General features: G+C 43.3%; 1 protein-coding gene across 2 annotated transcripts in view; it reads right to left on the reverse strand.

Annotated features, from left to right (window-relative positions):
* The window catches only part of RANGAP1 (Ran GTPase activating protein 1), an 83,885-nt gene extending 70,567 nt beyond the window's left edge, over positions 1-13,318 (reverse strand). The window contains exons 1-3 of one of the 2 annotated variants that reach the window (XM_089674224.1): positions 13,206-13,318; positions 6,763-6,889; positions 1,400-1,527 (exon numbers count right to left, since the gene is read on the reverse strand). In XM_089674224.1, the coding sequence (XP_089530350.1) occupies positions 1,400-1,527; positions 6,763-6,874 (240 nt within the window). In that variant the 5' untranslated portion in view covers positions 6,875-6,889; positions 13,206-13,318. Of the gene's footprint in view, positions 1-1,399; positions 1,528-6,762; positions 6,890-13,187 lie in introns of both variants that reach the window. The other variant, XM_089674225.1, reaches the window with a different exon arrangement.
* Between the last annotated feature and the right edge of the window lie 249 nt (positions 13,319-13,567).

Raw genomic sequence — 13,567 nt, forward strand, 5'->3', positions numbered from 1 at the left:
GCACTATTCCTCCCCCCACTGACACCAACGATGGGGCACTATTCCTCCCCCCACTGACACCAACGATGGGGCACTATTCCTCCCCCCACTGACACCAATGATGTGGCACTATTACTCCCACTGACACCAATGTTGAGATACTATTCCTCCCACTGACACCAATGTTGGGACACTATTCCTCCCACTGACACCAATGATGGGGCACTATTACTCCCACTGACACCAATGATGGGGCGCTATTCCTCCCACTGACACCAATGATGGGGCGCTATTCCTTCCACTGACACCAATGATGGGGCGCTATTCCTCCCACTGACACCAATGATGGGGCACGATTCTTCCCACTGATATCAATGATGGGGTGCTATTCCTCCCACTGACACCAATGATGGGGCACGATTCGTTGCTCTGACACCAATGATGGGGCACGATTCCTCCCACTGACACCAATGATGGGGCGCTATTCCTCCCACAGACACCAATGATGGGGCACTATTCCTCCCACGGACACCAATGATGGGGCACTATTCCTCCCACGGACACCAATGATGGGGCACTATTCCTCCCACGGACACCAATGATGGGGTGCTATTCCTGCCACTGACACCAATGATGGGGCACTATTCCTCCCACTAACACCAATGATGGGGCACTATTCCTCCCATTGACACTAATGATGGGACACTATTCCTCACACACTGACACTAATGATGGGGCACCATCATTGGTGTCAGAGTGTGAGGAAGCGTGCCCCATCATTGGAATACCATACTATATTGAAATTAAATCTGATGTTTTTTAATTTTTGGTGTGCGTTGGAAGAGGGGTAGTCTTATACGGCGAGTATAGCCCAAACCCTATATTTTAACAGGAAAAGTAGGGGGTCGTCTTATACGCCGGCAAATACGGTACTGTATGTCTTTAAAAATACAAATCTACATTTTTGGATAGCATTTACAAATATAAAAAATATATTTCATATTATTTCTAATATATAAAAAACGCATTTCAACATGCAGTGTGTATATAGATATATCTCCACTGACATACATTGCAGCTGAGCCTCGCCCTCTCCTTACAGGCTGTGACTGGCAGCAGGCTCAGGTAAGTATGAGAGGGGGCTGGGGGGAGCTGTATACATAGGGTTTTTTACTTAAATACACAGAATACATTTAGGGGTGATGCTAGTATCTTAGGTTGCCTTTTTGTTGTCACCTGCAGAATGAATAATGCTGCCTTTTTTGTTGTCACCTGCAGAATGAATAATGCTAGGTGCAACTCACACATCTAAAAAAAAAAATTAAGCTGTGTCCATCAATGAGTGATAGAGAAATTTATTGACTTAATACCCACTAACTTATAATCACAATGTGTTACTTAAAAAAGCTGTCATGGTTACCTTGAGATCAGACTTGTTTTCCAAAGCCTTAGCAATAGCTTTAGCTGCTTCCACACCTACAGTGTTGCCCTCTAGACGTAATGCCTGCAGCCCTTCATACTCATTGATTTCCCGTATCACACCTTCAGCTAAAAATAAAAAATAAAAGTTTAAATATAACACAAACAAACCTATACTGAATTTAAAACCGGCAGCAACTCTAAATGAAACAGCATGCCTAGAGTTAAAGCGAAACTAAACTGTATCTGAAAATGCTATTTAGCTCTTTTTTTTTTTGATCCAAAAATAATCTCTTAACACTAGGAGCCAAAGCATTGCCATACAGGACAAGATAGCATAACTCATCCTTAGAGTGTATACAGAATAAAGTCAACCAATACAGCATCATGTTTCAAATGAAAAGTATAAATCTGAATTATTGAAAACTGTTCACACTCACTTAGACTAAGCCTAGTCAACATATATGCAAGGTGCACAGATTTATCTCTACCCAGAGTAACATCTTAACAACCTATCCATTATTAGATCTGTAGGTGCCAGACCCAGAACCTACAACCATGGAGCCCATAGTTTTTCATATTTGTTTGGACATCCTCTATGCTGGTAAATACATTTCTCTAATCTTAAATTGCTGCCTACATTCTTGATCCATTCCCCCAGATTGGGCAGATCCTCTGACTTCCTTCATAAATGTCTCTAAGTCTAGATCATCCAGCATACTAAGTATGCAGCATTTTGGATCCAAGGGGAGGGATACCTGAAACACTGAATTCAGAGCAGCAACATCTACTGTACAATAAGTGTGTAATTTTGGACAGGACTCATTCAGTGGAAGTACTCTGAGCCAAAATGGCATGTAGTATAGATACATAGAGAATGGTAAGTTAAACTTCAGGTGAAGGGCATCAAACGACAGAAGGATCCCACTAAGAAATACATGGCTAAAGAGTGTGATTCCATGCCTCTTCCACCTTGCCACATATTGTAGCTTAGCCAGCTCTACACAGTTCCCATTTTGCCAAATAGGGCTACATTCAGTAAAACCAGTGACCCCCTGAAGGTGCTTAGTTTTATTCCATACCTTCTGAATGAGTTTATATGTGGGAAAAACTTTGTGCGGTTTTCCAAAGGCCTGTGACTCAAGTGCCTGTGGGATAGAGTCCCTATGGATAGTAAGGACCATCACTTCACAAGAGGAGTTATTTTTAGGGTCATCCGGATTATCCTTTATACTTACGGTACCGACCAGGTGCTGCATTGTAAGTGTTCTAATTTAATTCTGGGAACCCTATCCTTCCAAGTCAGAGTTTGAAAAAGGGAATTAACCAATCTGAAAATCTTAAGTGGAATTACCACAGGGGTATCATGGAGAAAAAAAAGTAAATCATCTTGATGAAATTTACCTTGCCTGCCACTGATAGGGGGAGAGAATTTCAAACTTTTATGTGGTCCCGGAACCGCTGGATGGGAGGGAACACATTCAGACGGTAGAAATCTTTAATGCAAGGAAAATCTGAACCTCCAAGTATCTAAAGTAGGTATGGAGAGGGATGGGAGCTGCAAGAACTGGCTGCGAAATGTCCCTATCTAGAGGCATTAATGCGGATTTTGACCAATTTGTGGCAAGTCCAGAGAATCTGCCAAACTGCGCAATAGTGGTCATGGTTTTTTTTTATTTTTTAGGGAGTAGTCTGAATCACCCAGCAGTAATAAGGTATCATCGGCATAAAGCATTATCTTTTCCTGGCGATTGCCATAGCAAAAGCCAATGATGTTGGAATTGGTTCTAATTTTAATAGCCAGGGTGTCAATTGCTAGAGCAAATAGAAGGGGTGAGAGAGGACACCCCTGTCTAGTTCCCTGGCCAAGGGCAAAAGTGTAGGACAGTCTACCAGATTCCCTAATCGCTGCCTGGGGATATCTAGACAACAAGCGGACCCAAGACATGAATACTCTCCCAAAGCCAAATTTCTCCAACACGGCCTATAAATACAGGGGTGTTGAATTCCTATCGGCCGGCGCCCGGGACATGTAGTTCCGGACAGGTAGTTTTTTTTTACCATCAGCCCTGCAGCAGGGCTCACCTTGCAGGTGGAAGCAATCGACTGCCACCGATTGCTTCCACACAGTGCCAGCCACCAAACACCACCCCCAATCGCGTGAACCTCCCCCCGCCCACTATCTTCCAGGCTCTGCTTCGTCATCTAGAATGGAGGGAGGAGAGCGGAAACATCCATTCCCCTCCCCTTCTTGTCCTGACCAGGAAGTCACTTCTGGGTCCCCGTTAAAAGAAAGAACATAATGCGGTGCGATGTGCACTGCATTACATTCAGTGGAGCACAGGGAAGACATGCAGGGTCTTTTAGACCTTGTATGTCTCAGAGAGAATCCGTCACCAAAAATCATCACATAGGGGACATTGTTCCCTATGTGATGAAAAAAAAAAGTAAAAAAAAAAAAAAAAGTCTTTTTTTTAAAATCGTAAACAATGAAAGTTACACCTAAGCACATAACATCTCCCCCCCCAAACAAACTGAGGCCCCCCACCCGCACATAGAAACGTAAAAGCACACGCTGGGTCACCTACGCATGAAAACGTTGAATGTAATACACGTTGCATATCGCCATGCACGCGAGAATGAGAGCAAGAATTCTAACACCAGAACACCTCCATAACACTAAACTGATGGCCTACAGGTGAAAATCGAAAAATTAGAATATCGTGCAAAAGTTCATTTATTTCAGTAATGCAACTTAAAAGGTGAAACTAATATATCAGATAGACTCATTACATGCAAAGCAAGATAGTTCAAGCCGTGATTTGTCATAATTGTGATGATTATGGCTTACAGCTCATGAAAACCCCAAATCCACAATCTCAGAAAAGTAAAATATTGTGAAAAGGTGCAATAATTTAGGCTCAAAGTATCCCATTCTAATCAGCTAATTAAGCCATAATACCTGCAAAGGGTTCCTGAGCCTTTAAATAGTCCCTCAGTCTGGTTCAGTAGGAATCACAATCATGGGAAAGACTGCTGACCTGACAGATGTGCAGAAAACCATCATTGACACCCTCCATAAGGAGGGAAAGCCTCAAAAGGTAATTGCAAAAGATGTTGGATGCTCCCAAAGTGCTGTATCAAAGCACATTAATAGAAAGTTATGTGGTAGAAAAAGGTGCACAAGCAGCAGGGATGAACACAGCCTGGAGAGGATTGTCAGGAAAAGGCCATTCAAAAGTGTTGGGGACTTTCACAAGGAGTGGACTGAGGCTGGAGTCAGTGCATCAAGAGCTACCACACACAGACTGATCCTGGACATGGGCTTCAAATGTCGTATTCCTCTTGTCAAGCCGCTCCTGAACAACAAACAACGTCAGAAGCGTCTTACCTGGGCTAAAGAAAAACAGACCTGGTCTGTTGCTCAGTGGTTCAAAGTCCTCTTTTCTGATGAGAGCAACTTTTGCATCTCATTTGGAAACCAAGGACCCAGAGTATGGAGGAAGAATGGAGAGGCACACACTGCAAGATGCTTGAAGTCCAGTGTGAAGTTTTCATAGTCCGTGTTGATTTGGGGAGCCATGTCATCTGCTGGTGTTGGTCCAATGTGCTTCATTAAGTCCTGGGTCAACGCAGCCGTCTACCAGGAGATTTTGGAGCACTTCATACTTCCTTCCGCAGACGAGCTTTATGGGGATGTTGACTTCATTTTTCAGCAGGACTTGGCACCTGCCCACACTGCCAAAAGCACCAAAACCTGGTTCAATGACCGTGGGATTACTGTGCTTGATTGGCTAGCAAACTTGCCTGAACTGAACCCCATAGAGAATCTATGGGGCATTGCCAAGAGAAAGATGAGAGACATGAGACCGAACAATGCAGAAGAGCTGAAGGCAGCTATTGAAGCATCCTGGTCTTCCATAACACCTCAGCAGTGCCACAGGCTGATAGCTTCCATGTCACGCTGCATTGAGGCAGTAATTGCTGCAAAAAGGGGCCCAAACCAAGTACTGACTACATATGCATGCTTATACTTTTCAGAGATCCGATATTGTTCTATGTACAATCCTTGTTTTATTGATTGCATGTAATATTCTAATTTTCTGTGATTGTGGATTTGGGGTTTTCATGAGCTGTAAGCCATAATCATCACAATTATGACAAATCACGGCTTGAACTATCTTGATTTGCATGTAATGAGTCTATCTCATATATTAGTTTCACCTTTTAAGTTGCATTACTGAAATAAATGAACTTTTGCACGATATTCTAATTTTTCGAGTTTCACCTGTATAAGGGGCTTTAAAAGGATCACCTTTAGAAAATTTTGGGTACTGAAATTCATCGCCATTTCACGAGCGCACGCAAATTTAACGTTTGACAAGTTGGATATCTATTTACGCGATGCAACCTCATCTTTTACAAAAAAAGGGGTCATTTATTGCTTTTTTTGTGCCCTAAAATTAACTTATTACTTGTATTTTTACTGAAATTTTGCGGTAATATTATGCGACATAAAAAATTGGAACTACCACTTATTCTCTAGGGTCTCTGCTTTCAGAAAATATATGTTTGGGGGTTTTGTATAATCTTCAGGCCTAAAATTATTTTTTTAATAAAATAAAAAAAACGCAAAAACGGCTCTGGCAGTGAAAAGGAATAAAGGATAAGCCTGACACTCCCCTTTCCTGAGGAGCAGCCAGTCGGTGCTCATTACACTGCAAGGTCTCTCCCCTCCCTGCTAGTCGCTGGGTGCAGTGCTGGAGATAGGCAGGGAGGGGAGGAGGAGATAAAAAGTGCAATGTTAAAAATGTTACACAATTAAGTCGCCATAAAACCCCTTTTGTTTTTAAAACAGTCCTAAAAATCTCCTCTGATTTAAAAACGGTTTTGGTCAAATTTTTTTTAGTCCCCGGACAATTAGTTTTTTCAAAAATTTCAACACCCCTGAAACAGGCCCAGTTAATGCTGTCGGAGGCTTGGGTAGCACCTAATGATAGCAGTGCTCTGGGGCCCATTTATTGGATGGGGACTGAGCTAATTTTTTTAAAATAAATATTCAAAGCAAATTCACCCTCCCCTAGCATTTCTAGCCGTGGCCATCTTGAGAAAGGGCAGATGATTTAGGTAGCATTTACTTCCTGTAATACATATGCCCTTAGCTCAAGCATGCAGGCAAGTGGATGAGTTTAGCTGAGAAATCACTCTTCCCCTCCTGAAGACTCCTGGGATCTATGACATTTTGAACTAGGCCAGAAGCCAGGAAGCAACTGCAGATATGTTAAAAAAAAACAAAAAAAACAAGTAAATATAATATACCTTCCGACCCATTTACATCAACAAAACTTACACATTAAAACTTACCATCTTCAGCTGTGTTAAGCTTCAGAGTTTTGCCTTTAAAGCTTAGCTCTCCCCCTCCCACCCTAGTTTTTGCCAGGGAATCAGCCAGCTGTGAGATATCTTCAGAAGCCATGTTACCTGGTCTGAGCTATTAAAAGAAAAAGATAAAATGACAGGAGAAACTAAATCAGACAAGCAGGTATTTCAGTACTAACACTTAGAGAACATAAAGACAATTTATTTTATCATAGCTGTAAACTAGCCAAATAACCCTGGAAGAACAATGTTAAAACTTAGTGGTTGTAAATGCTGAAGGTTTTTTACCTTCATGCATTCTATGCATGGAAAAGCATCCAAGTCTGCCCCCTTCTGAGCTGACCCAGAGACTCAGACCCATTCACCTTATCTTGAGTCTACCAATTCACACAGGCAGCTAGGGGCAGCCAATACAAGAATTAGTAGATTTTAAGATGCATTTCTTAATGCTCATGCTGTGTGTGAACAGCGGTGGAGGCTGTTAGATTTGTACTCTGTACAAATCAATGACCAGTGCTGTGTGCAATTAACTGCTCATCTGAGTGGTTACAAGAAAATACAGCATCCGACTGACCTTGGATGCAGACCGTGTGCATCCAAAGATGGCGTTTCCGGATACACCAGAGCTACTGCATCCAGGAGTATCATTTAACGGTCTCCAAAGGCAGCGTACTACCCACCCCCCCTATTGCCCATGTGAATGTAGCTCAAAGTGGGAACAGTAGGCAGGCGCACAGTCATTTGCTTGCTAGCATCAATAACATCACTCGGCCACAACATGGCATCAAGAATGCCCAAGGCCTATCAAGGCCTTTTGCTTAAAGGGACTCTGTCAAGGGGTCTATAAAATCACAATGAACTAACCTATAAAAAAATAACTATATGTGTCTGTCACCTTATTTGTAAAACTGTAGCAGCTCCCAGCACTGATCCCAATCTACACTTCCAGGAGTTTGATAGCATGTCCCCCTCTGGCTACTGTCTTTCTTCTAAAAACAAACACATCACTTTGTGTCCCGCAATCACCAGGGGTCTGTAGCAGTTATCACAATGGCTTTTGGGAGGATCCACTATAAATCCACTCTGAGGAGTCAACACAGATTGGTGCCAGGAACTTTGCTAAAGCGTGACATTTTAGCAGTTGGCCAGGCATGTATGAAGCAGTTTTCCTTACAGGTTAGTTCTTTTAGGATTTTGTAGACCCTTTGACAGGATCGCTTTAAAGTTCATTATTTTATACTAGTGTTAATGCACAAATGTAGTGTCATGGAAGCAAGCCTTCTTCCAAAGTATGACAGATGTGTATTAGCAATTTTGCTGGAAGTGCGCTCCATAGCATACTTCCAGCAGGAGACTGAGCTCATCCACAGCACCTGGTCTCATACGCAGGAGACTGAGCTCATCCACAGCACCTGGTCTCATACGCAGGAGACTGAGCTCATCCACAGCACCTGGTCTCATACGCAGGAGACTGAGCTCATCCACAGCACCTGGTCTCATACGCAGGAGACTGAGCTCATCCACAGCACCTGGTCTCATACGCAGGAGACTGAGCTCATCCACAGCACCTGGTCTCATACGCAGGAGACTGAGCTCATCCACAGCACCTGGTCTCATACGAACGATAGGGATTGGCTATCACAGTGATCAATCAGTAAAGCCTAGAGGAAATGTTCAGGAAAAAAAAAAGTGTGTAAAAATAAAGATAAAATAGCCTATCTAGTATAGCATGGGGGTCAAGGGTTAGGATCATGTTTTAGGTAGGATTAAAACCAATTTTCTGCTTTATTTTCACTTTAGTTTGTTTGAGCCAGCTTGGCCCAAACAAACTACAGGTAGTTAGATGTAAAAGTTTATTTTAAAGTGGATTTCCAGCTTTACTTTCACTTTCTTTAAGACAGGCAGTAATGTTTACTGCAATCTGAAAAGTGGCCTGTGGTGGATCACTTTTCAGAGGATGGCAATTGTTCAGGGGGTGCTACTGCCATCTGCTAGCATCTATTTTTTCAACTTTTTTTTTTTTTTTCTTTAATTGAATGGCAATTTTACACTGAGGGAATCACAATTAATTATTTATAGTCTATTATTTTATTGGCCCTACCACAGGAACAATTAGTATGCACACATATGTAATCACCGTAAACATCTGGAGTAAGAGAAATTAATTGGAGTTTTATTTTATGGTGGTTAATGATAATGACAAGAAATATACAGCTTAGTCTTAAAAAAAATATATTTTTTTTAAACTATTTTAGGCCAGCTTTCTCCATAACAGGGGCGGACTGACCATTTGGAAACTCAGGCACTGCCCAAGGGCCAGGGGTCAGTAGGGGGCGCCATGAGATGCCCCTGGTACCTTTCTCATAAGCTTTTTTGAGTTTGGGCAAGGACACAGGGGCCCCATGATCCCCTATTGCCCAGGGGCCCCATGAGTTGTCAGTCCGCCCCTGCTCCATAATAAAAACAATTAGGAGATATCCACTACCTTTTACAACCAAATGAAGGTTCAATTTACCCTTGACAAAAACATGGTATACATGTACATTGTCTTCGGTTCTAAGGGCTCAAGGTTTTTTACCTTAATGCATTCTATCTCGATCCAGCAATGTGCATGAGGGCAGCAACTCTCCTGGGACTCCCTCTCCTCACTGGCCCCCACACACAGAGGTGGCAAGGGAGTGAGAATGCATGAATGCCCCCAGAGCAAGCAGCTTGCTCTGGGGGCACTTAGCATGGAGGAGGGGCCAGAAGCGCTGGTGGGGGACCTAAGAGGCGAATCAGGACTGCACTGTGCAAAACCATTGCGCAGAGCAGGTAACTATGATGAGTTTATTATTTTAAAGAAAAAAAAGCCTTTAGAACCACTTTAAAGTGGTAGTAAACTTGACTTTCAAAACACATTATGAAAGACATACCTTAGAATGAAGCCCCCAGTGGTGCGCTGTCACTGCTGCAGAAGGCTTCCATCTTCCCCCGGTCTTACTTCCGGGTTTGCGGGCTGCACCTGCTTGAATGGCCAAGCCGCCAATGACGTCACTCCAGCACCTGGGGGTTTCGGCCATGGCACACAGCTCTGAAGGAATGGTACAGATATGCTGTTCCTTCAGAGCGCATGCGCCGGTATTGTCACGGGCCGCTGCTCTGTAGAAAGTCTCCTAAACAATGAATGTTTAGGAAATATTCATTTTGCCTACAGGTATGCTTACCTGTAGGTAAAAATATACAAAGTGACTTTACTACCATTTTATTTATTTATTTATTTATCGAGTTTATATAGCGCCAAAGGGTTTGCTCAGCGCTGTACAATAGAGGGGGGGACAATACATGAAACAGTACAGTAACATCAAACAGGACACAAGGGGTAAGAGGGCCCTACTCTTTCGAGCTTACAATCTAGGATTTTGAGGGTCATTTACCTGCACGCCTATCACATTAGGACCATCACACTAATGTGTCATGAGTTGTAGATATAGTCATTTTAGCAGGGGTTCCCTGGTCCCTGAAAATTATTTCAAGGGTTCCTCTGCGTTGACAAGGTTGAGAAAAACTGCTATAGAGGCATCATCACCAATGTGAATGAGGCCTTAGTAGCTGCCTTAGTATGTACAGTTTTACGAAGACATGCCAAAGTTGCAAAACTGCAATCTGCATTCAAATTAAAGTGGTAGTAAATGTGCAAAAAACTTCTCCCTGCAAGGTAATGTCATAATGTGCTAGAATGCATTACATACAAGCACATTATGATAGACTTACGTGAAAATGAAGTCCCCCAGTGGCGCGCTGTCACCTCTGACAGGGCTTCCATCTCCAACCGGTCTTCCTTCCGCGTTCATAGACTCTTGACACTTGAATGGCCAAGCTGCGATGACGTCACTCCCACGCATGCATGTGGGAGTCTAAGCCGCGGTACAGAGCTCTGAAGGAAGGGCACGGTTCCCTCAGAGCGCACGCGCCGGTGTTTTTACTTGCTGCAGAGACACTGAATATCTCTTAACCACTTGCCGACCGTAGATAGGCGAATGACAGCTTCACTGCAGCTGGCCAGTTCTGGGAGGGCGTCATAGGACGTTCTCCCAAAACGCGCTCTCCTGCGTGCCCCCGGTGATCTCCGTGATCGCAGTGTCATACGGACACAGCTGATCACGTAATGTGGTAAAAGGCCAATCACAGGATCCTTTTACCACGTGATCGGCCGTGTCCAATGACACACTGATCACCGGGAAATGCAATTGCCGGTTATCGGCTGCACTTTCCTCACACTGTCACGGCGTGAGGAAAGTACTGCCGAGAACCGGCAGTTGTCAGAGCAGGGATCAGCACCGATCATCAGGGCACTGATGATCACTGCCCTGATGATCGGTGCCCAGCAGTGCCACCCACCAATTCCGCCCACAAGTGCCCAGCAGTGCCCCCCATCAGTGCAGCCCAGCAGTGCCCCCAGTTAGTGCAGACTCATCAACGCACATCAGTGAAGGAGAAAAAATGATCTGTTTGCAAAATTTTATAATAGAAACAAAAAGCAAAGAAAAACTTTTTTTTTTTTTTACTCTTTTTTTGTTTATAGCACAATATATAAAACACCTAGTGGTGAGTAAATACCACCAAAAGAATGCTCTATTTGTGTGAAAAAAAATGATAAAAATGTCATATGGGTACAATGTTGCATGATTGTACAATTGTCATTCAAAGTGCGACAGCGCTGAAAGCTGAAAATTGTCCTGGTCAGGAAGGGAGTATAAGTGCCCGGTAGCCAAGTGGTTAAACAGTACACGTTTAGGAGATATTCCCTGTACCTTCAAGTAAGCTTTATTTTAAGCTTACCTGTAGGCACAAGTGTCAAATGGGACTTAACTACCACTTTAAAGCAGAGTTTCACCCAAAAGTGGAAGCTCCACCTATTTGCCTCCCCCCCTCCACTGCCATATTTTGCACCTTTTGGGGGGGGAGCAGTTTTTGTAGCTGCTGACTTTTAATAAATACAAAACTGACTGGAATTCCACTTTAAGTCCAAAAACTTAACAGTCGTTAGATGTGGAGACTGTATTAGTTTTCTCTTTTTAGCTTTTCCCCTCCTCTGTTTTCACCTGGTGATCTGCCCAGTAATACACCTCCTGTATTAGTGCTGGTTCATATAGGTATGATTTCTTCAGTCACATGACAAAAGAAAATCGCATTATTCTCAATGGTGCCGTTTACATCAATGTGAAGCTGTGCGGTGCAATTTTGAAAGTTTCCTGTGCTACTTTGGTGCGATTTCAGAGCAATTTGGCTCCATGAGATATGCAAATCAAATCCGAATTAGCATCAAGGTCGTACAATATGATCGCACTGAAAGTCTGGTTGAAAAAAAACAGATATCCATCCAGTTCAACAAACAGAAGGGAAATTGAATAGGGAACAGAGTCCATGGAAGTGTTCACCAAATCTAACTTCCAAAACTCCCTCCCTTAGGCCTCATGTACACGGGCAGCTCCTAAACTCCAGTTTAGCAGCTTTTGGCATTTTTTTTGTCAAAGCTCCTAGACTCAACTCCATAAAAGCCTGTGTATCCATGTACACATAGACTTTTAGCAGAGTTTAGGAACTGCCGCGTTTAGGGGAGGTTAAACCTCCCTCTCCTGAACGTGGAAGAATCACATTCAGGATAGGAACGTTTTGACAGCGGCAAAATGTGGCTACCGCAGTACAGTGTTTTGCGGTTTCCCACAGCTGGCGGTCAGGGTAGGCTCGTGTACATGAAGCCTTAGAGTGTTACCACTCTGGAAAAAGAAGCACAGGGGGCACCTATGGACAGTCAGTCAAGGGAGTGGGGAGTGATAGATGTACTAGCAGATTTAGATACACTAACAAATAGAAGCCAAATGCCAGCTAATAGTTTTTAAACAGATGCCAGCTAATAGTTTTTAAACAGATGCCAGCTAATAGTTTTTAAACAGATGCCAGCTAATAGTTTTTAAACAGTTAAAGCAACGTTTTTCCCACTTGGGGTAAAGGTTTTACATAGATAATAAAAGCTGGTCATTGTAAGCAACCGTCAGTGCTAAATGGTTTGTCTCCACACTCTAATTGCTACATTTGCTAAACTACTTGTTCTGTAGGAAGACAACGGACTTACTGGTTGAATCACCAGATTAAGAAAAAAGTCTAAAACAAAAAACGAAAGCAGCCATCACAGCTAAGAACTATTAAGCTGCAATTTATTAAATATGTGTTTTGGGTTTAATACCCTTTTAACGTGCCTTAGATGAGAGAATACATCGCCAAGTAAAGTGGGCGCTTTCCGCCGGTAAGCAGTCAGACACGGAAGAGGCAGCGCCGACAGCAACATCCCGCCAAAACCACACCGTTCCTCAGACATGAGAGTACTCATCCGCCCATTACTACCAACTCCATTATCAAAAGACACATACTATGAGGAAAATGCTCACCGGCTACCGGTCTTCAGGCCCGTCACACCACACGTTGCTAATGGCGAACCGGTTTTTTTTTTTTCTCCTCTTTGAAAGAGCAGACTTGCCGACAACGGCTGCGCTCGCATAGATTTGTGGGATTTGAAGTTCTAAGTAGCGAAGAACGCCTTTCCACAGTAACAGCAGAGACTACAAATCCCGAAATGCTGTGCGCGAAAAGCAGCCGTAGGTGGGACGCTTAGAGTATTGCTAATGCAGAAGCGCGGTGACGGCAATGTTCTCAGTGGCAGTGTGTCATAGATGAGGCTGCCTTTAATCACTGTCGGTTAGTGATGGTGTGGAGGGAATGTTGTGCAATACGCGGATGTTTTTTGTCTGTT

This window comes from Staurois parvus, unplaced genomic scaffold (assembly GCF_062004578.1).
Source record: "Staurois parvus isolate SC_StPar_1 unplaced genomic scaffold, SC_StPar_1.0 ptg000149l, whole genome shotgun sequence".
NCBI classification, from domain to species: domain Eukaryota; kingdom Metazoa; phylum Chordata; class Amphibia; order Anura; family Ranidae; genus Staurois; species Staurois parvus.